The 24,576-nt window shown below is 39.0% G+C and overlaps 1 protein-coding gene across 1 annotated transcript in view; it reads left to right on the forward strand.

The window, feature by feature from the left end:
* Ryr2 (ryanodine receptor 2) overlaps window positions 1–24,576 on the forward strand; it is a 594,119-nt gene that overhangs the window by 428,942 nt on the left and 140,601 nt on the right. Inside the window, 12 exon segments of the mRNA XM_052728780.1 lie at window positions 801–970; window positions 2,854–3,074; window positions 3,241–3,331; window positions 4,414–4,554; window positions 5,720–5,883; window positions 7,972–8,050; window positions 11,457–11,546; window positions 11,899–12,036; window positions 13,616–13,693; window positions 15,722–15,797; window positions 18,364–18,487; window positions 22,750–22,865. Coding sequence (XP_052584740.1) covers window positions 801–970; window positions 2,854–3,074; window positions 3,241–3,331; window positions 4,414–4,554; window positions 5,720–5,883; window positions 7,972–8,050; window positions 11,457–11,546; window positions 11,899–12,036; window positions 13,616–13,693; window positions 15,722–15,797; window positions 18,364–18,487; window positions 22,750–22,865 — 1,488 coding nt within the window.

Below are 24,576 nucleotides of genomic sequence, written 5' to 3' on the forward strand. Positions count from 1 at the left end.
GAAAGTGTCCTGACTATCACATGGTAGAGCATGGGTGTCTTTGTTAGGGTTTCTATTGCTGTGAAGAGACACCATGACCATGGCTACTCTTATAAAAGAAAACATTTAATGAGGACTGACTTACAGTTTCAGAGTTTTAGTCCATTATCATCTTGGCAAGAAGCATGGTGGCATGCAGGCGGACATGGTACTGGAAGGACCTGAGAGTTCTATATCTTGATCTGTAGGCAGCAAAAGGAGACTGCCATATTACACCTAACTTGAGCATAAAAGACCTCAAAGCCCGCCTCCACACTGACACACCTCCTCTAACAAGGCCACACCTACTCCAACAAGGCCACACCTCCTAATAGTGCTATTCCCTGTGGGCCAAGCATTTAGACACATGAGTCTATGGAGGCCATACTTATTTAAACCACCATAATGAGTTTAAAGGGGTAGTCCTTAACAAGAGTAGAAATATGTGCTTCTTATTTTTAATTTTTTTATGGTATCCACTCTGTATTTTACCAGGTCTATCTGATGCCTTCTGTTTCATTCTTGGCATCTACCAGATACTCTGCTTTTACAAATATGAAGTGAACAAACAGATGCCCAAATGACATCTAAATGACCGTAGGTTCAAACTGCACTGCCCTAGTTCTCCAGTCATGCACACATTTGTGTGAGGGTAGTAAAACAGGAAAATGTTTCATTAATATACTTGATTTGAAACATGACATGGTTGGCAAAAAGCCAATTGTCATCAACCCACATATGGCCAGGCCATTGACACCAACATGTCACCTTCTCTCTTGTAGATGGGAAGGTGGTGGAGCCTGACATGTCCGCGGGGTTTTGCCCAGATCACAAGGCAGCCATGGTTTTGTTCCTTGACAGGGTCTATGGAATTGAGGTGCAAGATTTCCTCCTCCATCTCCTTGAGGTTGGCTTTCTGCCTGATCTCCGAGCTGCTGCCTCTCTAGACACGGTATGATATAGAAAGTGAACTTGTACTCATGACTCTCAAACTCTGAAGTCTGTGTCTCATGGTGCTCATTCATCTGCTCGTTATCAAACAACATTTACTGCATACCTGTGTTGTTTTCAGGCAAGCAGTGAGTAAATAGAAAGTAAAACAGACCCTGTCGAAAGGCAGTTCACTGACTAGTGGCACTACCTGCCTCAAAGGGCTGACAAGAAATCTGATGAGGTGCCATGGAAGTCAAGAGGTTCATCTATGCTTAACGTGGGAGGTCATAGGGATGTCTATTAATGCCTGTCCATTTGTGGGAGGTCATAGGGATGTCTATTAATACCTGTCCATTATGAGCCTCTAAATTGTCCTAGAGATAGAGATGGCTCAATTGATAAAGTGCTTGCCACATAGACATGAAGACCAGAGTTTGTCCTTCAGAACCCAAGTGAAAAACTGAGGCATGGTAGTGTACACATAAGTGTGTGTGTGTGTGTGTGTGTGTGTGTGTGTGTGTGTGTGTGTGTAAAATCTAAGCACTGGATGGTAGAGACAGAAGGATTCCTGGAGATTACTGGCTAGCTAATCTAGCTGAATTAGTATTAGTAAACTTTCAGTTCAGCGAGAGACCCTATTTCAAAAAAGAAGGTAGAGAGATTAAGGAAGACACTTGACAATGACCTCTTGCCTCACCATATATGTATACACAAGTGCTCACAGACATACAAACATGTGTCCATACAAAGAACAAATTAATATATAAATAAATAAATTGGCCTCTGCACTGTTGCTGCTTGTCGAAAGCAATAAGCATTAAGGCTTATTATAGTTTTGTCAGTTACAGTGGCATTCTGAAGCATCAGTCTCTTAAGTACTTATTGCATAATATCTGCCCTGTATGTTAAGTGACCCTATGGAGGATCTGCCATTACTAGTGTCAGGCTAATGTCTAAAACATGGTGGAGTAAAGTGGAACACCAAATTCCATCTAAATCATCCTGAGTTATTTACTTACTTATCAATTAAATTAGCCCCTTTGATCCCATGGACAATTAGATCCTGAGTTAAGAAATCCATAGCTAGCCGGGCGGTGGTGGCGCACGCCTTTAATCCCAGCACTCGGGAGGCAGAGCCAGGCGGATCTCTGTGAGTTCGAGGCCAGCCTGGGCTACCAAGTGAGTTCCAGGAAAAGGCGCAAAGCTACACAGAGAAACCCTGTCTCGAAAAACCAAAAAAAAAAAAAAAAAAAAAAAAAAAAAAAAAAAGAAATCCATAGCTGTACAATCATAAAAGCAAGATGGAAGTTTCACCTTCTTTCACATTCTAAATCTGAAGAGTAGAGACACCAACATAGTGATACAGTGGTCTCCTGATGATTGACACTTATAGACAGGAATAAAAGTATGAATGCCACTGATCAGTTGAATTCAGATTGTGTGTGCAAATCTGAGATCAATTATGCAAATATATTCATTTCTTTCTGCCCACAAGGAAATGCTCATTGACATCATCTTCTATTACACACCCTAGTGATGTCTCAGTCTTTTTAGAACTGCCTTGCTCCAGGTCAAGCTCATAATATTCCTCTAGATTACATAGAACTGTTTACTAAGTTCAGAGAGTACCATCACATATGTTAGAGGAAATGATATTATCATAACCTAACCTTAAGCATGGATTTCCTGAGCTCTTGGAGAAAATAGATATTGTCACATTCATTTTAGTCTACTTATAAACCATCAATGGTTTTAAGTGGTGAAGCTCATGTGACCCATGGGTAAAATTTGATCTAAGGACTGCATTTCCAGCTGTTGTTATTTACAGATAGGAAGATTATGTGGCAATGCATTGAGTCCTTTGCTGATCACACAAACCTGTGTCCTCTTATTCCTCTCTAGGCTGCACTAAGTGCTACAGATATGGCCTTAGCCCTCAATCGATACCTTTGCACAGCTGTCCTGCCTTTGTTAACAAGATGTGCTCCCCTGTTTGCTGGAACAGAGCACCATGCTTCCCTCATTGACTCTCTACTGCATACTGTATATAGACTGTCTAAGGGATGCTCCCTCACCAAAGCTCAGCGGGACTCCATAGAAGTGTGCCTGCTCTCTATATGTGGGTAAGTGGGTGATTCTCTGTACTTTTCTTTATGGCATGGCCCTTTTAATTATCATGAAATTTTTGGACAGTTTCTATATCAAAAATTAATTTTTATAGTACAATATATGAATGTCTGAATCTTGAGGTTGTCTCCATTATTACAATTGGCCACCTTGTTCCAACAGCCAACTGCGACCTTCTATGATGCAACATCTACTCAGAAGGCTGGTATTTGATGTTCCACTGTTGAATGAGCATGCAAAGATGCCTCTTAAGGTAAATACCGGGATTCTTGGCACTGTGTGGTCCCTGTTTCCTTGAGTTGACTTTTGTTCCTGATCATATGTCTCTTAGACTTAGTGTTCTTGGTCTCTGATGCTGTAGAATTTCTCCTAGTTATTGAAAAAGCCTTATAAAATTGTGTGTGTGTATGTGTGTGTGTGTGTGTGTGTGTGTGTGTGTGTGTGTGTGTGTGTGTGTGTGACCCTTAAACAAGCAATACAGGAGCATAGACTTCCTAACATTGATTCTATAAATTTGGAAGATACAGATCACAAATAAATTTCCCAGAAATCTGCTAAATAACTGAAAGATCCTTTTATGTAAGTAGGTCATAGACTGCATCTGTAGGTACTAAACAAATGTAGAGTCATTTTCAGAGTTTACTCATAGAATTAAGATGAAGCCATCACAAGTGATAGGTAAGTCAGAGATGAAACAAAAATATTCACAGAGATAAGGTTCCCACTTAACATCTCTGGGCTATTCTACCTTCCATACCTTTGTTTTATACCTTTACTCTAGGAGATAATTGTGCATGGAGTCCAGTAGATAACAGTTCACATAGTTATGAGTAAATGAAATTAAAAGAAGTAGAACTCTGGACTATATAAGTATCAAAATAACCCCAGAAAGAATGCCGTTCAAGATACATTAATTATTTGTATATGTGTGTGGGTATGTGCATGTAAGTGCAGTAACAATTAAGTCCAGAAGATGGCAAAAGATCACCTGGAGCTAGAATTACATGTGGTTGTGAGCTGCCTGGTGTAGGTGCTGGGAACCAAACATGGGCTTTTTGCAAGAGCAGCAAATACTCTTAACCACTGACCCATGTTTTCTGCCTACCTCAGGATATGTTTTCAAAGTTGAACATTTGGTCCACACTTTGTATTGTGATCAGTATCTAATTTGAAAGAGACATAGTATTCAAGTAATTCTGTTCCCAAAAGAACTTACATGGATTTGATAGTTTCCCTTCCATGGACTTCATATAACATTAGAATGTCATGGAAGAGGAATGGAAACATAGAAAAGATGTTTTTGTCTGTTAATTTTGTGACTACTTTTCCACACAGCTTCTGACAAATCATTATGAAAGATGCTGGAAATATTACTGCCTGCCTGGAGGATGGGGCAACTTTGGTGCTGCCTCAGAAGAAGAACTTCATTTATCAAGAAAGTTATTTTGGGGCATTTTTGATGCTTTGTCTCAAAAGGTAATGGAAGGCCTGGGGGGATTTATATGTATTGATAAAGCAACAAAAAGCCTCAGATTATCTGTAAGGTGATATTTATAGTGGAATAATGTCTTCACTAATCAAGACTTAAAAAGTGCCAGGTATGATGGTGCATGCCTATACTACCAGCACAGAGGAGGCTGAGTCAGGAGGATCTCAAGTTCAAGGACAGCCTGGGCTGCATAGATGAGTCTCCACTGGGGTCTGGGTTATAGGGTGTGATCCTGTTTCAACAAAATGAAACAGTGGAAAGTTATCTTTTTTTGTTTTTTTCTTCCTTTCTTAATAATGCATATTGAGAATATATTATACATTGATTTTCAATGGTCATCATTGTCACAAATTCCTTGTGATCATAACACTGTTTCTGAAATTAAAATAGTGGAGGAATGTAGGAGATCAGACATGTAGTTGATTGGTGTTAATGATAGAATACACTGACACAAAGCAACTTAGAAGAGAAAGTGTTCATTTTGTTTTACAGTTCCAGAGGAGAAACAATCCATTATCTTAGTTAGGGTTTCTATTGTTGTGAAGAAGACACCATGACCATGGCAACTCTTAATAATGGAAAATATTTAATTGAGCTGCTTACAGTTCAGAGTTTCAGTCCATTATCATCATGGTGGGACTTGGCAGTATGCAGGCAGACATGGTGCTGACGTAGTAGCTGAGAGTTCTATATCTTGTGCAGGCAACAGGAAGTGAACTGAGATATTGGGTGAATCTTGAGCATAGGAAACCTCAAAGCCCACCTCCCACAGTGACACACTTCCTCCTACAAGGCCACACCTCCTAATAGTGGCACTACCTATGAGTTTATGGGGGCCAATTACTTTCAAACTAGTACATCCATCATGGCAGGGAAGGCATAGCAGCCAGAATGAGCCTATATGGCAGTCAGGAAGCATGGGATGGGGGAGGATGAGAGGAAAAGGGAGACAGGGAAGAGAAGAGGAGAGAGGGTACTATATAGTGACCTTTCTCCAGCAAGTCTCTACCTTGCAAAGGTTCCGTGATTCCAAAACAGTGCTACCAGTTAGAAATCAAGTGTTCAAATATATGAGCCTATGGGGAATATTTATCAACAAGCCACAACAAGAGTCATATAGATAATAGCTTACCATTGTTGTTCTTTTCCCAGAAATATGAACAAGAACTTTTCAAACTGGCCCTGCCTTGCCTGAGTGCAGTTGCGGGAGCTTTACCTCCAGACTACATGGAGTCAAACTATGTCAGTATGATGGAAAAACAGTCATCCATGGATTCTGAAGGGAACTTTAACCCACAACCTGTTGATACCTCAAAGTATGGACTCTTTCTATTGCAGCAGATTTTTATTGTAAATGATGTGTGAAGTCTGAAATTGAATAAGGTACTGAAGTGAACTTTCTCTGGTACATGCCCCCTTTGAATAGGAGCCCCTTGAATTTGTCAGATGGCAGTAAAAATAACGGTGAATATTCTAATATCAGAAATAGGTGTGTACCCTCTAGGGTGCTCTTTGATGAAGGAACAATCTCAGGGGATAGCCACATTATAATATCTAGAAGAAGGAGACTCAACAAAATGCATGAGCTATACTTAGTTGAAAATTTAACTGAATTGTATATCAATAACCATAATCAACCCCATCTTTAGCTGAGGATAGTTCCAAAATGTTACTGCAATGCTGTTCCTGTGAGTGAAAGGATTATTTCTCCCACTGCAGCATCTTGGCCAGGCTCAGGCTTTGTTGATGATATCCTATATCACAAAGAGATGAAAGGAATATCAAGTAGAAATTGGCACAAGAAATAAGCATATAGTCAGAATGTTGACAGAACTGATAGCTTTAAACAAAAATCAAGCATATGCTCTTATCAAGCTTCATGCATGTACTAGTTTCCTAAGTTGTTCTACAAATGGGATGCATGGGATACATGGGGTACATGGATGCTTCATGTGTTTCAAGTTTGAGTAGGACCATAGCTCCCCATTTTTGAGAAAAGCTGTCTCTTCACTTAGTTTACTGATGCCATAGTAACTTGGCAAGACTAGTTAGCAAGGTAGTCATATGTTGGTTATTAACCACCACTTCTGAATCAGTCTGAGACTGAACTTTGAGGCTTCAGAGAAGCTCCCAGCTGGGTTAGCCCCCTAAACCAATCAGAATATCAACCCAAATGATGTACCATTAATCTAAGAATGTCTTTCAAGTACATGCTTGATATTACATGACAGTCCTGTGAGAAAAGAGTCCACTCCCTAAGTGTTTGGATTATGTGACTGGTCCTTTGTATTTCTTTCAAAGTAAGTCACCAAAACATCACAGAGTAACATTATTCCATGGGTAAGTGTCTGGTCTGCTCACATATGGAATAATCCAGGCTTTTCAGGAGAGCAACATCATGGTTTGGGTGTTAATTAATTAAATCCAATTAACTAACAAGTGTTGGGCATGTATGATAATTTACCCAGGCTTGCTTTCTGGGGAAAATTTTCAGTATAAATTTACATGGTGGTTTGGGTAATTTCTACTTGAGTATGTTTTTTTAAGTATTGCTTCTTAAATATGTGTTTATCATTTACTAACTGATAACTTTGTTGACAAAGATCAGAAAACCATTTCATTATGTTTGATTTTATTTAGAACTCAATTCTCAAAGTTAACTGTTTAGTAAGTTGTATTTATTAAGGAGTTGAATGTGTATTCTATTCTTTATTCATAGATACATTTGATATTCACAAGTCTTAACATTTATCAGTAGACCCATTCATCAATTGCACATGCTGGACATGAGTAGGATAAATATTTATTGAAACAATAAAGGATTCAAACAATATGTCAAACAAAGCATAAGTTTATTAATTACTTTTCCTTATAGGCCAAATTAGTAGCATTTTATAATGTTATCTATATGGAGGACTAATATCAGAAAGTGTTAACACATAACTGATTCTATGAAATTAAGCTAAAAGTATGGCAGATCAGAAATCAACAGTGTTGTTCATTCATAGTTTAATAAACACAGTTTAAAAAGACAGCATAATTCCTAAGGAGAAATATAAGAGAAAAGCATGGCTTCAAACTTAGTGATTGTTGGTTTGGGTTTGTTTTCATTTTCTCGTATAATCTATTGTCATCATCTTTGAATATATTTTAAATAACATATATTATTACATTTATTTTTATATTAACACAATAAATGATGTCTGAGTTTGAGATGAATAGATAGAACATGATATGCTTGACTTACATTGTTTGGAAATGTGAAGAAGCAATCCTTTGTTACAACTATTTTTTAAGTTATGAGTTGAATGGAATTTGAGTATTACTCAGCTGTGAGTAAATATAATACATTTGCCTGTGAATTCTGTAAAACACCAAGCTCTTTTCCTTTATTTTTATTGTAGCATTACAATTCCTGAGAAGTTGGAATACTTCATTAACAAATATGCAGAACATTCCCATGATAAATGGTCCATGGACAAGGTAAAAGTCAAAAGTGCTGTCAGGATTCCCATCCAAGGCTGTCATTGTGAATGACTGGTCACTGCTCAGTCTTCCCATCCAAGGCTACCATTGTGAATGACTGGGCCTTGCTCAGTCTTCCCATCCAAGGCTGCCATTGTGAATGACTGAGTGCTGCTCCAATGTATTCAACTATGCCAACTTTCTCTTTGTATGTGTATAGTGTATATATTTGTGTATGCATGTCTATTCATTACATGTTTACATGTAGTGGTCAGAGTCTGACTTCATTGACTGTATCACTCTCTCTTTTATTTCCTTTAAGACAGGGTCTTCAGTGACTCTAGAACTTTCCATTTCAGCTAGATGGATCTGTCCATCTCCACTGCCCCAAGTTCTGGGATTACAAATGTGCGCCACCATGCCATATTTGTTCTCACTAAGCTGCATCCCTAGCCCCAACTTTCTCTTTTAAAGAGAGAGCTACATCCAAATTAGTAATGGGCATTTAGTATTGGTGAAATTATTAAGGCCACTCCACATAGTTAAAAGGAGATTTATTTAATGGCGTAACTTACAAATTAAGGGATAGGTAGGTCACGGGGTCTGGGGAAGGTGTATCGCAGTCCAGCAGTGTTCTCTGGAGCTCTGCTTGGCCCACCTCCACCGTCCAGGGTCCCGGAACAGAGAGCACTGGCCGATCCAGATCTCGGGTCTCCAGGCGCCTCCCTTGGCCCTGCCTTGTAGGCGTGACAGTTGCCGAAGTCTCAATGGGGGTTGGAACTTCCAGATCAAAGCTGGAATGGCTACCCACTACATCTCCCCCTTTTTGTCTAAATAAGAAAGTTCTAACCTAATACAAGACTATATACAAAGGAATGGTTATCAAATATTGTCCAGGAATAATGAGGGATAATGACCTAGATAAGATGGAACTACAACCAATGCAAACAATATCAAGCAAGAAACACATACTAAAATCCAGAGAAGTATAGAGCATAGGTAAATGGCATGTTACAAAGATCATTCCAAAAGGTGTCCTATCCTAAAGAACCTGAATCTAATACTTAATATGTTCTACCTACTAAGTTGTAACTATAACTGCTAGTCTTCAATCCCATCAAAGACCTGAGAAGGAATATATGGTACCTGAGAAACGGTAGATGGATGCAAGCAACTTTCGGGAATCTTGCAAGAGTAGACCGAGACAGCTGGCAGCCTGGACAGTCACCTAATGTTTCTCAGCATTTTTGGTGCATTCAAATTGGCTACAAGCCTAAAGTATCTGACAGACCATTTTCAGAAGCAGGAATTCTGAAAGACCATCTTACCCTGTCTTGGCAGAGTACAGTGGTCGCTTTCCTTGTGTCCCGCTTGTCCAGAAAGGACAGCATTGCATTTGTACTGTCAGCCGTTGAGACAAGGGCAGTTCTTTGCCCAGTAGGCCATTTTGTGCCAAGAAGACAAACTTCCAAATGGAAATGTCTTAGAAGCCCAACATTCTCTCGTGATCACCTTGGTTTTTGATGCAAGGTCTCTCCCTGAGCCCAGAGTTTACTGATTGGCTAAACTGGCAGAGAGCTCCAGAATTCCTCTTGCCTCTGTTCTCTCCAGTTACACACGTACACTAGCTACCACATCCAGCTTTTCACACTGGTGTTGTGGATCCAAACTCGATCTTCATTCTTGTACAGCAAGCACTTTACCAAATGAGGCATCTCCCCACATCCTTGAAGAGTCTTAAGTTTTGGTGATTATGTACTTTCTATACACCTATCCACGCAGATAGCTCACTAAAAATAGAATACATCTACAGAATGGTGTCCCCAAGGAAAAAAAGTACAATGAGCAAACTCAGTGAGTTGCATCCTATCAATTGATTCTCATTTCTGTTGAGTTTAGTTTCCGTTTGAGAGGGAATGGCGATCAGAAATCTGTCAAAGAAATTGAATTAACATGGTACAAAAATCTAGCATGCACATGTACAGCCCTGAAGTGAAAAGCAGGTGCCCCAAAGGATGCTCATGTCCTGAGATAAGTCAGTGGCATGGCATGTCTCTTTCCTAGTTTGATGTCTATTGCTGTGATAAACACCGTGACCAAAAGCAGCTTGGGAGGAAGGGGTTTATTTAGCTTATGTTCTTATCATAGTTGATCATTGAGGGACAATACAGCAGGAACTCAAGCAGGACAGAGGCAGGAACCAGGGAGGAACACTTGCTCCTCATGGTTTGCTCAGTTTGCTTTCATATATAACTTGGAAACAAGTACCCATGGATGGCACCACCCATGGTGGACTGGACCCTCCCACATAAATCAGTAATAAAAAAAATGCCCCCCACACACATGCACTTAGGCCAGTCTGATGGTGCCAAATCTTCAGCTGAGGTTCCCCCTTCCTTGGTGACCCTGGCTTGTGTCAAGATGACAAAAAGTACCCAACACAGTCTCATGCTCTGTTCCCCACTGTACTACGACCACCTCTTTCTTTCTCATAGAGATACTTTTCTATCTGTATGATGATCATGTGACTCTGTGTCCTAGAAATCAACAGTCTTATCAGGAAAGTCACTCAAGAGTCACTCTGATACAGTAACTCCACTGAACACTGTGTGGATAGAGTGGGGAAGAGTGAGAGATGCCTTGGGAAGGAAGTCCTGAACTGGTCCAGTCTAGCTACCTGGACTTTTTGAGCTAATGGTGGTACGGACAAATGAGGCTAAACCAAAATGGTCAAATTATTAGAGGATGAATCCATTGATAGACAGTGGGATACAGAAATGAGCAAATAGGAAGTGTTATTCTGAGGCACTCCTGATTTGCATATTTCAAACCAACCTCTCATAGACATGCATGCATCACAGATCAGGGCTTAAGATGTGTCCGAATAAGAATAATTAACACCAGTCTTTGGTCCCTATAGCCTCTCTGTGGGGCATTAAGCATGGGCACAGTTATAGACCTGGTTTGTTGTAGGGTGCATTTAATCTCTGGTCAAAGGAACTCATTCCAAGTGTCTACTGAAAATGACACTAAGAGGGGAACTCTGAAGTTAGGTAACATTTAGACCTCAGTCAGGCCAAGTGGTGCAGGCTTCTAATTCCAGGTACTTGGGAATCTGAGGCAGGAGAATTTTAATCCCAAGACCTGCCTTGGAACACAGAGTGCATTCAAGGCAATTTAGCAAGATGTTGTCTCAAAATAAAAAGTGAAAAGAGTCCTGGGGGTGTAGCTCAGTGGGAGACAGCTTGCCCGCTCTAAACAAAGCCTGGCTTCAGACCCTGGCCACACCGAACAGACAATAGGCCTTAATCATTTTCTTAACCCACTTTAGGGTTATTATACCAAATAGTTGCTAAGCACATGTGCACCTAAAATACCAAAATTAGTATATGTAAAACTTTTTTTAACATTTTGTTTGTTTTAGTTGGCGAATGGATGGATTTATGGGGAAATATATTCAGACTCTTCTAAGGTCCAGCCACTAATGAAGCCATATAAACTATTGTCTGAAAAGGTGAGAGGTTGTTTTTTTTTCACCTTAAATTTATAAAGTATTATGTTTGGGGTAATTTTTGTTTTACATGTGTTTGTGTGTGTGAGCATGGGCACTTGTTTGTACACGTGCTCATTGATGTGGTCAGAGGACAACTTGTGAGAGTTAATTCTCTCCTTAGCAGCCTTAGTTGGCTAACACTTCAGCATTTTATACATCCCTTGAATGTTTTTATTTTTTGTTTTATTTATAAATATCCTGGATAATCAGTTTTTGAATGAAAGCAGTCCATTTCAGAACAAATCATTAAATATTTTGAATTTTCATTTTGGGTTCATGATACCATTAATGCTTTAATTTTTTTTTCCTCTAGGAAAAGGAAATTTATCGCTGGCCTATCAAGGAATCTTTAAAAACGATGCTGGCTTGGGGTTGGAGAATTGAGAGAACACGGGAGGGAGACAGTATGGCTCTTTATAACCGGACTCGACGCATTTCTCAGACAAGCCAAGTGAGAATCATAGTGACAAATGGATTATTTGTGTTATTACACATATATATTTATAGTTTAATATATATATACATATATTTTTACACATGCATGTATGTGTATATAATATATAAAATATATACCACATACATTTATAGTTTAATATATAGGTACACACATTTTTACATACACATGTGTATATATATATATATATATATATATATATCATGCATATATATATCCTTCACATACACACACATACACACACACGGAAAGAGACAGAGAGAGATCAATGTTAGAGTTAAAATTAAAAGAATAATTATCTTTCTGTGCTCTTTCATGACTCATGTGCTTGTTATCTGAATTTCATTCTTCCTCATCATGTACTATTTTTTAATAAAAGAATAAGCATAATGATGAAATATTTTACAATAGAGCTTAAGATCTATAAGAAGACCCAGGGTTCATGTCTTCCTCATTGGTTGGACTAAGATAAGGGATAGAATACAGTGAAATTGTGGAAGTTGACAAGACGATGTATTCGTTTACTGGTTTATTTTTGTGTGTCTATGTGTATGCATCTCTGTGTACATATGCACACATGTGAGTGCAGCTGCCTGCAGAGAACTGAAGAGGGTGTCGGATCCCTAAGAGCTGGAGTTATAGGCAATCCTGAACCACCTGATTCCCTAATGTGGGTGGTGAGAAATGCAGGCGCTGAGCTGTCTCTCTAGTCTCTCTCTCTTTTTAAAAAATACTAGTTTTTTTTCTTTGAAAATTTCATGCACGTATTCAATCTCTCCATTGTGGGATGTGGATTGACTGATCTTGTGCAGGTAACCACGGCTGCTGAGAGTTCATGTGTGCAATGGCTAAGTCAGATCAAACAGCCTTTCTTAGTTCTCCACCTCAACTTCTGGCTCCTACAGTCCTGCCCTCTCTTCTGTGATAGTCTCTCAGCCGTGTGTGTGTGTGTGTGTGTGTGTGTGTGTGTGTGTGTGTGTGTGTGTGTGTGTGTGTGTGTGTATAGGGATATGAGTGCTAAACCAGTCATGAATCTGTGTGTTAGCCACTACCCACTGTAAAAGGAGCTTCTCAGACCAAAGCTGAGAGCAGCAGAAATCTATAGGTATCAGTATAAATATTTATATCCTGCTTTTAAAAGCAAAAATATAGAAATTAGGCAAGTCTGGTCATTGACGATTTCCTTGTAAGCCACTAAAGGCTACATGGTACAGTTGTTTAATTCGAGTTGGCCCCTGCTTCTCTTCACAACTGACCCACAAACAGGCTTGTAAATGGTGAGCTCTCAAGGCCTCAGTGGCCCTTGGCTGGGGACACACTGCAGGACATGGGATTCATCACATACTTCTAACTTAATAATTAACTTTTTAGAAGGTCTCTCCTTGAGGTATTAAGATTAATTATTTAATCATAAGTGATTGTGAGACACTCACAATTTAATTTAATGTGTCCTTGAAATTATCCTGTTGCCTTTACCTCAGGAAACATTGTTTGATGCTTGCCCTAAGTTTTTGAAGGCTCTTTCTGCAGCTTTTAATGAGATGCTTCTCTTTTTCTTTTTAAACAAATCATCCAGGTGTCTATAGATGCTGCACATGGTTATAGCCCTCGTGCTATTGACATGAGCAACGTTACACTGTCTCGAGACCTGCATGTGAGTATCCAGGTTTTCACAATAGTCTCTAAAGCTCTTATGAAAAGCAAACCAGAACACTTTTGTGAGCATTATACAGCGTGCGTTGTTTCATCATATGACCAGCCTGTAGAGTTCATGGTTAATACACACTCGACCTTTTAGTACCCTAAATGTTGATAACCCAAGTTCATCTATGGTTTTGCCCTTTGTGATTTTTGTTACTTCCTGTGGTCTGAAATGGTCAGCAGTTGCCACTTCCCATTCTGAGTTCCATGATGTAACTAACCTCTTATTATCCTGCTTCTTTCCACCCTGGACATGAATCTTTCCTGTGTTCAGATTTTTATGTTGTGTAGACTGACCCCTGCCTAACCATGTAGGCCATCATATTGACTGTCAAAGTAGAGCAGTGCTTGTGTTCAGTTATCCTTATTTTATTTTATGATAGCTCCAGACTGTAAGTTCAGTGATGCAGAGGAGGTGTGAGGCCTGGAACACAGGAGGAAAGATGATCTCTGGTGCAGCATGGCAGCACCACAGTTAGTGCATGGGGGGAGACATATATGCTATACTAAGGATCTGGTACTTTCTGAGGTTTCAGGCCTCACTGGGGGCCTTGGTGAGCACCACTCAGGATGAAATAAAGGTGGCTACTGTACAACTTTCAAAACAATGTTTCCTTGGGGCTGCAGAGATTCATCAGGGGTTAAGTGCACTTGCCACTTTTCCAGGGGAACTGAGTATATTTCCAGCAATATCAGCAGCTCACAAGTGTCCAGCTCCAGAGGATACGATGCCCTCTTCTGGTCACTGTGTGTGCCTACACACACACACACACACACACACACACACACACACACACACACACACACACACACACTGTGGGTGCCTAAAGACACACACACATTGTAGGTGCCTATAGACACATACACACATGTACACTTACATTGTGGCTGCCTACAGACACACAGAAATTGTGGGTGCCTACAGACACATACATACATACATGTACATACACATTGTGGTGCCTACAGATACACACACACACACACACACACACACACACACACACACACACATACATTGTGGGTGCCTAAAGACACACACATACATATATATACACATATTGTGGGTACCTATAGATGCAAACACACATTGTGAGTACCTACAGACACACACACATGCACATAGACATAAATATAAAAATGCATGAGAAAAGAGTAAATAAATAATCAGGAATTTTAGGTTGTTCATCTATGGAAATTGGACACATTCCATTTGTCTCATCTGGAGCCCCTGTCTGCTCTGTGTCACTAAGGAATGTGTTTTGAAATGACCATTTTGAATGAAAGATAAAATTTATTTCCATAGAGCTTAAATTAGTAAGTTAATATGGAATATTGATCTTGGTTAGTTCAAGAGAACCAAGGATATAAATATGAGCTTCATGCGCTGTTAAAATGTTTGGTTTATTTTTCATTCTTGCTCATGTAGGAACCAATTAAAAAGACACTAATCTTGACTTTGAAAGAGCACAAGAATATTAGAATTTTCCCGAAAAGTTTACAAGAAAAGATCACATCTGATCTAAGATTCCCCATTTGGTTTAGACAAAGAATGACCTAGAAGTAAAATCTTTGTTCATAGTGTTTGTCTTATTATTTAATAAGGTACAGGTTGGATTAAAAACTTTGAGTTAAAACACAAGTTTGTATTTGTATATCTATTTTCTGTCCACATCCATAGATATTTTGAAGATTCATTGTTGAATTAGCAAAAGACATATTTAAGCATAATGAATAAGAAAGGCTATTTTCATCAAATCCACAGTTTGGTGATACTTAGTGTCTAATTTCTCAAATCATTAAAATTCTATGGAATTGGATTTCCAAGTGAGATTTTTCTGTTTGACTGTTTCAGACTCATCTCAGCATTAATATTCTGCTCTATTCCTTTAAGATATATCTGTGTGTTCCACTTCAGAAGACAGCTCTATCCTTTTTCACTGAAGAATCGATTAACTCTTCAATATTTGGTACGTTATAGGCTATGGCGGAAATGATGGCTGAAAACTACCACAACATATGGGCCAAGAAAAAGAAAATGGAGCTGGAATCCAAAGGTAGTATTTCCTAGAGACATCTATTAAAAACCCAGGGAGTTGTACTGTAGCGATGTAGGATCCAATGAAGTAGGTATACATTTTTGCTTAAAACCCCAACATACCTTCATTATACCAAAATGTTTCAAACATGCCTGCATCCAGAGTCCAACTTACAACTGTAATTTCCTTTACTGTTAATGTGTATTCCTTGTGCATTGGGATTTTAATAATGTTTTTCTTTCCCTCTTTGTATCTCAAAGCTATCTGGATTCAAACTACTATCCAAGTATCTGAATTAGCATCAAAGCGCTAGACACTTTGTCATTAGTGTATTATATTTCTTAGACTGACCACAATCCTCATGTCTAACTAAACTTTCGCCAATTTCATGCGTTTTGCACCCTATTGCAAGCCTTCGCCTTTTGTTTACACTACTTATGTTATTGCCACTTTCCTGCTTGCATTTGCCCTTTTCTCACTCTCTCTGGCTTTGTTTTTAGTACTGGGGATTGAACTCAAGCATTGTGAATGCTCGGGCACTGCCTTAGGGATGTCTTCTGCCAGGAACAGATGTCCTCAGCCTTCTCTTTACCTTTACATTTGAGACTGAGTTACCATGAGATTGAGGCCGGCTGTAAACTTACTATGTGGCCCACACAGGCTGCAATCTTCTTGCCTCAGGCTCCTGAGTAACTGGCCTTCTTTTCTCCTTTTTCTTTTAAATATTTTTAGATTCTTTTCTATTATTTATGTGTACATGGGAATGCAGTACCCCCAGAGGCAGGAAGAGGGCATCAGATTTCCTTGAGCTGGACTTGTAGATAGTGGTTGCAATGTGCTGGGAAGCAAAGCTATCCTCTGGAAGAGCAGTGGGTTCTCTTAACCACTGAGTCATCCCTCCAGTCCCCTCTTGAAAAAGTACCAAAATGCTAATGAAATCTTTTCATAATTTACTTACATAAATACATTATTCAAGCCAATGCATTCTACACTGAACTTCTTGCATTCTTACTCATTTGGCCTTAATTTGTGCACATATTATATGTGTGTTTGTATATGTGTAGGTGTGTATGTTTGTATATATTATTTGTATGTATTTGTGTATGTGTGTTCATGTATTTGTGTGTGTGTGTGTGTGTGTGTGTGTGTGTGTGTGTGTGTGTGTGTGTGTGATTTCCGTGTGTGTTAAGGTTGGAAGTACTCAGTGATTCAGTGTTGAGTCTACAGTTTCATTTCCGCCCATTCTGATTTCTTTTACCATCATCACATCTGTTTGTAGATGTATCCATTTTAGAAAAGCCTGAAGAAAATAATTTATTTCATTCACCCTGGTGTTTGGTACTCTTTCTGTGAATGAGAGGAGTATATGAAAGGTTCAGGGAGAATAAGAGACCATAATAGAAATGTGTATCATTAAGAGAAAAAGAGTGAGGCCTGGGAAAATAGCTCAGGACTTGCTTGCATACATTAGGCCCTGGGGTTAATCCCCAAACATGCTAATGATGAGATAGAGAAGCAGAGGAGTTAAAGTTCTGAGACTAGTAACCATGCTCTAACATCAGTGGCAAGGGTTTAGGGTTCTTCTCCACTTTCACCATCACTTGGAATGTTTTGCACTGTGGTGCTCTGCCATGGAGACAAGGGTTGAACTTTCCTTGCCTTCTCATATGAAGGAGTTCACAAGTCAGAATGAATACTGGCATGTTTTGGGTAGCATCCTTGGAACTCCTGCATCCACTCAGCTTTCTGTTGAGCTGCCTCCTTTCCCCCTACATAACACACCCACACCTACATGACCAGTGGGGGGAAAATGAGGGATGAAAGAGCAGTCACACTGCTGTTTAGAGGTACCCTTGCCCCTCCCTCCTTATGAGTTCTTTTGTCTTGTTTTTGAGACAAAATCTCATATAGCCCAGGGTGGCACTGAACTTGATACATAGCTAAGGATGATCTCTATCTCCTGATCCTCCTGATACCACCTCCAGGTACTGGAATTACAGGCATGTACTCCACATCTGACTGATTCTCATAATTTTTTTTTATATTATACCTACTTTCTACAAGTTCTAAACATATAGGATATCCAGGCTCTTGCTAGAAGCTACTAACTGAAAGCTTTTAATTTTTCAAATATTAGATACTTAATAATGGTCAACTTTTAACAGCAAGTCTATATATATTTGAGTGTGTGTGTGTATGTGTGTGTGTGTGTGTGTGTGTGTGTGTGTGTGTTGTATATTTAGATGCATACTGTGATATGGAAGGTGGCACAAGAATTTCTTATTAAAGACATATTTCCTTTTCTTCTCTCCTTGGGACAAAAAAATGAAGCATCACCCTGGAGCTTGTCTTAAAATCTCTCCACTGAGTTGTATCTACTTTTTTGTCTATTACCACTCCTCAAATTTAGGCTCCATGTGAATAAAGAATGCCCTTGGCTTTTTTCCTTCCATGGTGACAGCACATGTAACCAGCACTTGATATTATAAATACATGTATTTTCAGGTTTGAAATGCCTGTTAGAAGGCCCAAGTACCATTGTCTGGGTGTCATCTCAGAGTATATTGTCTTGCTGTTCCCTTAGGAGGAGGAAACCACCCCCTGCTGGTGCCCTATGACACACTGACAGCCAAAGAGAAAGCCAAGGACAGAGAGAAGGCCCAGGATATCTTCAAGTTTCTACAGATCAGTGGTTATGCTGTATCCAGGCAAGTGGACATCCATCTCATGTTCTTTCCGAATGCTCTTTGGGATTTCAACTGAAAATAAGTTCAGTGACCTGACTAACCCTGGGGGCCACTGGATAGTATGTTCAAAACACACATCCTAGCTTCCCTTCTGTTGCTGTGGTAAAGCATCTGGCCAAAAACAGCTTAGAGGAGAAAGGATTTATTCTCTCTCACAGTTCTAGGTGGCAGTCCATCGTTAGTGAAGACACGATGGCAGGAGTGGAAGCTGTTAGTCCCATCACTGTCAAAAGCAGAGAAAAGTGAATGCACACATGATTAGTGCTAAGCAAACTTTTTCTCCCTTTATGCAGCCCAGGAATCTACAACATGGAATGATGTCATGTTGTTGCTGTTTTTACTCTTTGCTCTTTTGGAGGGCCCACTACCTAGCTCCCAAGTAAATATACATGGAGACTTATTATTACTTATGAAAGCCTGGCTTTAGCTTGACTTATTTCTTGCCAGCTTTTCTTAAATTATTCTGTCTACCTTTTGTCTCTGGGCTTTTTACTTTTCTATATTTTTGTGTACCTTTTCTTTCCTTCTTATTCCATGTCTGGCTATGTGGCTGGGTGGCTGGACCCTTCTTTTCTTGCTCCTCGATTTTTTTTCCTGATTTTTCCTTCTACTTATTCTGTCTGCCTGCCAGCCCTGCCTATCCTTTCTCCTGCCTCACTATTGGCCATTTATCAACTCTTTATTAGACCAATCAGGTGTTTTAGACAGGCAAAGTAACACAGCTTCACAGAATTAAATGCAATGCAATGTAAAATACAAATGCAATGTAAAAGAATGCAACACATCTTTGCATCATTAAACAAATGTTCCACAGCATAAACAAATTTAACACATCTTAAAATATTCCACATAATACTGCCTACTTTCAGGGTTAGTTTTCCTACATCAATTAGGTCAACCAAGGCAATCTCCTCACAGACTTACCCCCAGGCCAACCTGGTCTAGACAATCCCCCATTGAGATTGTTTTCCTAGGTGACTCTGTGTTGTGTCAATTGGACAGTTTAACTATCACAGCTCATACCAGAGACAGCAATGCCCTTAGCTGTTTGTTTCTTTTACAACTTCATTCAATCTCCATCCATTATTTCAGCAAAATCTCTAAGCAAATGAAAAAAGAAGAAAAAAGAACCATACCCCATTTGCATAAATGCAACATTTTAACATGTAGTATTGGAATGATTCATTTTAATTTTATATTGGATGCTGTAGCTAGAAGTTTTCTCTGGTCCCTCCCAGCCTGGTGGTCCCTCAGTCACTTATAAAATAATCACTCAGAGACTTATATTATTTACAGACTGTATGGTCTATGGCTCAGGCTTCTCATTAGCTAGCTCTTATAATTTAACCCATTTCTATTAATCTATAAGTTGCCATGTGGCCATGACTTACTGGTATTTTCACATCTTGCTTCTCCTCCGGTGGCTCACAGTGTCTCCTTCCTCTCCTTTCTCCTCCTACTATATCTCTTGGATTTTCCCACCTGGCTCCATCTTGCCCTGCCATAGGCCAATGCAGCTTTATTTATCAACCAATCAGAGCAACACATATTCATAGCATACAGAAAGACATCCTATAGCGCTTCCTCTTTTCTGTCTAATCAAAAAGGAAGGTTTTAATTTTAACCTAGTAAAATTGCATATAACAAAACATTTATCAAGCAAGAATTACAGTTGCAATATCTAGTCTATTTATATTTATCAAATTCAAACAAAATATTCTATTTATCTTACATTTGCTAGTCTAAGGTTTCATACCTAATTTACCTTTTATCATAATCAAGGAAAATTATAACTATCTAGTCTTCAACTACATCAAAGACCCCAGAAGGATATAATATTATCTAAGTAAACAGGAAGTACTTTGTAAGCAACTTCTAAAAATCTAGAATGACAGAGACAACTGGCTACCTGAACATTTACCTAAAGTTCCTCTGCAACATTGGGATATCCATCTTCAGCCTGTAGGCCTAGAGTCTCGCAGTCACTTTTCCTGTGTCCTGTAGAATGTCTGGCAGTCTCCTCTTCAAAGCAGGAACCTGAAGGCAAAACAAATCACCTTGTGTTGGCAAATTCAGTGGTCATTTTCCTATGGGTCCTGTATGTCCATTTTATACAACATTTTGCCAGTCAGTCCAGGCAAGAATAGTTTCTTGCCCAAATGGCCAGTTCTGCCAAGAAGAAGATAAACTCCATATGGAGTGTCTTTGATGCCCATCTTTCTCTTTGAAGTAAATCAGTGCTTCCAGGAGCAGACATGTCTCACTGTCCAGAAAGTCTACGTTTTTAAAACATTTTAAATGCTATATTCTGTAGGTCTTTGAAGTGTTTGGAGATTACCTACCTAATTGAAATTTATCTATATATACCTAGAAAACTTAACTAATATGACTATAAGTTTGACTATCATGGATGACTAATTATTAACCTGTATTTCTTAATTATGCATTACAATTTCAAATGAGCTACACAAACATAATACCTTAAATGAGAGTAGAAATATACATATGGTATAAAAAAATTAACTTTAAATTTGTAATAAACTAAAATCGATAGCAATGTAAAACATTTTAAACAAATTGTTGCTCTTTAAAAGTAGGTTCAATCTACCTTTTTATCCTATCGTATCTATATTATATCCTTTTCTTTTTTAGAAAGAGATTGTATTTATAATCAACCTCCTTTAAATAAAAATAAATATTTATAAACAATATTTTGGGAATTTGGGAATAGCTTCTCGTACTACTTCCTGCTGGATGGGGGCACTGGCAATCTTTTGAGGATCCTGAGAAAATTAAGAATTATAGTCAAGTCCTAACTGGAATAGTCTGTGAGACTGCATTGTCTGGGCCAGTTGCCTTGAAGCTGTTCTGGATGTTGGATCATCTGGGCCATGGTGTCATTGGAGACCTTTCAGGGGGTCTTGGCTGATCAAACCATGTTAGCCTGGAAGCAATCCACAGGTTCCCATCTTCTGCGGAAACAAAAGCAGAACCTCTTTTCTAAAGCAACGTATCCTTAGACACAAACTTTGAGGTCAAGGTACCTTTAAAATATAGGTATTTCTTAACTCAGTAGTCTTTACAATCAAATGTCTTTCTGCAGTTAAAAATCCCAAAGACAATATAATCCAGATTCTCTGTGTAATTTCCATCTTTATGTGGCTTATTTTTATATTATTCTTATTGTCTCTTTAAAGACTTATTTTTTAAAACTATCTACTTCTTTTTTTATTTTGCAATATAATTCAGTTCTACATATCAGCAATCTACTTCTTTATATAACTGTCTATCCTCCTTTTCCTCTTTCTTCTAAGCCTATGTACATATTTACACACACTATAAACAGTTTAGAATTTTATTCCATCTGAATCTGTCTCATTGTGAATCTGTAATCCTTCTCTGACCAAGAGAGATTTTAACTGCTAAGCTGTGAGGCTAGGACCAGCAGCCTTGGCTACTGACTCCACTCACCTGAGTTTTTCAACATGGTAGGGGTACCCAGGAGAGTCATGCTTACCCTGATAACTCTGGGGTCCATGCTACCATCAGTGAGCATGCAGCTAGACCATAAACCCTTTTTGTCTGTATGAGTAAAAGCTAAATCCACCATGCAGTGTGCTGCACTGCTTGGAGACACCACTGTGTACCATGGCAGGAATCCACCATGCTGCACTCAAGCCCACATGCCATGGTGTCTCTGTACCTTGGCATCTCTATATCTCAGCCTGCATGAGACATGAAATAGAAAACTGTTCTTAGCTCAATTTTAGAATTTCTTTTTAAGTTCTGTCAAGTTTTAGGTGGGAGTTGAGCTAATACATTGGGTAGCCAAATGTAACCAGAAGTTTTCTCCAGTACCACCCAGCTGCGTGGTCACTCAGCTGCTTATAAAATAATCATCCAGAGGCTTAATATTAATTGCCAATTGCATGGCCTATGGCAGGCTTCTTGCTAGCTAACTCTTATAACTTGACCCATTTCTATTAATCTATAAGGCCAAATGGATTTATTTATCAACCAATCAGAGCAACACATATTCACAGCATACAGAAAGGCATCCCAACAGCAAGATGTAAAGTTTTCCTTATAGGTAAACCCCTCTTTTGTCATCAGCTCTAAGAATATTATGTTGCCTGCAATTTTATGCGTAGTTTTTAAAATAAAATTTATCTTCTGAGAGACCACATATATACATACTTCAGTGTTTATTTTTGTTGTTTTAGAGGGTTCAAGGACCTGGATCTGGACACACCTTCCATTGAGAAGCGATTTGCCTATAGTTTCCTGCAGCAGCTGATCCGCTATGTGGACGAGGCTCATCAGTACATCCTGGAGTTCGGTATGTGGTTTCTCTTACTGCTCGTCATCGTCGAGCTCTTGCTGTTCCTAGTGTTTGAAGTGTCAAGGTGTCCACATTCCATCCATCTCAGTACAAAGGCGTGCATAACAGCCATTAACCACGTTTCTGGAGAGTGGGTTGAATTGGAAAACTTTAAAATAGCCATATAGTGTTATATGAGTGCACATGAATTTCTTAGACACTGACAGAGTTTGGTTATTTCTAAAACTTCCCTATTCTAAGTTTGTAATCACCTTCTAGCACAAAAATGTTTTTTTTCCTGAATCAAACATATCAAACCAGGATAAAGATTGTTCACACTTTGAACCTCTTGCTATTTAACATAAAATTATATTTGAAATTTTTTTTTCTTGGTACATACTTCCAAAAAGGACTTTTCATTTATTTGTTTTGTTTTTGAGGTAGGGTCTCACTATATAGCTAGCCCTGGCTGGCCTTGAACTTGCTATATCAATGAGGCTGGTCTTGGATTCACAGAGATCTACTTGCCTCTGCCTCCTGAGTACTGGAATTAAAGGCTTGTGCCATCACACCTACCTAAGAGCAGCATTTTCATACTGAAAATTTGAATACTCTGGTGATGAGAGTTTTATCAAAGGGCCTTTCTGTGCCATTGCACAGTTATTTTACAGAGGTAGAGAAAATTATAAGCTAGGGGACCCCATAATAAAAACATTAGCATCTCTGCTTTACATTTCCTTCCTTCATTTTTATTCCCATTTCATTTCTGCTGGTGTGGTTCTGTTCTCTCCAAACCTGTTCATATTATGTCAACATGTTAAATGTACAAAAGGATATTTCTTACACTTCCTGAAATATTTGGTGATTTGACTGTGCACAAAGCCATCTTGATATATTTTACACAAGAAAGTCCCTTATAAAGACGTTTGCAAGCTAGGATACTGGAGGTATGTGCCCTGTAATACCAGCTACATGGGAGGCTGAAGCAGCAAGATGGCAAGTTCAAGGCCAACCTGGGCTACAGAATGAGGTCAAGGCCATCCTAGGTAACTTAGTGAGACTCTGCCTCAAAATAAAAATAGACAGAGGGCTGGAGATGCTGTCCACTGGTAGGGCACTTGCTGAGTGTGTACTGGGTTCTTTGTTCTATCCCTAGGACCAAGGGGAAAAATTCAAGTGTAAAACAAACCAACAAACAAAACCAAAAAGCCAACCAACAAAAAAACCCACATTCTTTTTCTTGTTCTGATATCATAAAATATCATGTCTTCCATGAAAATTACCCTGAATTTCTAAGATTAGCTAAAGCATATATCATCATTCCTATTTCTAATTGCAAAAGTTCTTTTTTTTTCTGGCACAAGTCAGTTTGAGTCTTTTAAAATCTGGATGCTTATGTTCATCTCTGAACTTTTAGTTTCATACAAAGTTCTGCATATCGACAGAATTGCTGTAGGTTGTTATTACCTCTCCTGTGTGTAGAGGCATGGGCCTTTTCTGTATGCATGAAGTGGGTAATAGAGACTGTCTTCCAAGCCAATGTGCTAAGGTTGATCAATTACTAACATTGTATCTTTCTTTAAACCCTGGGGAAAACAAGAGTGGTTTTTCCTCACATAGGAAATCCTTTTTTGACATAGGTCAGGGTACCTTTGCTCTCTAGTGGAATCCTAATTTTGCAGCTGAGTATTCACATTGCTGAAGTTAGCCTGAACACTTTGTTTGGCGT

Source organism: Peromyscus californicus, unplaced genomic scaffold (assembly GCF_007827085.1).
Source record: "Peromyscus californicus insignis strain IS unplaced genomic scaffold, ASM782708v3 Scaffold_8__1_contigs__length_139910024, whole genome shotgun sequence".
In the NCBI taxonomy this organism is placed as follows: domain Eukaryota; kingdom Metazoa; phylum Chordata; class Mammalia; order Rodentia; family Cricetidae; genus Peromyscus; species Peromyscus californicus.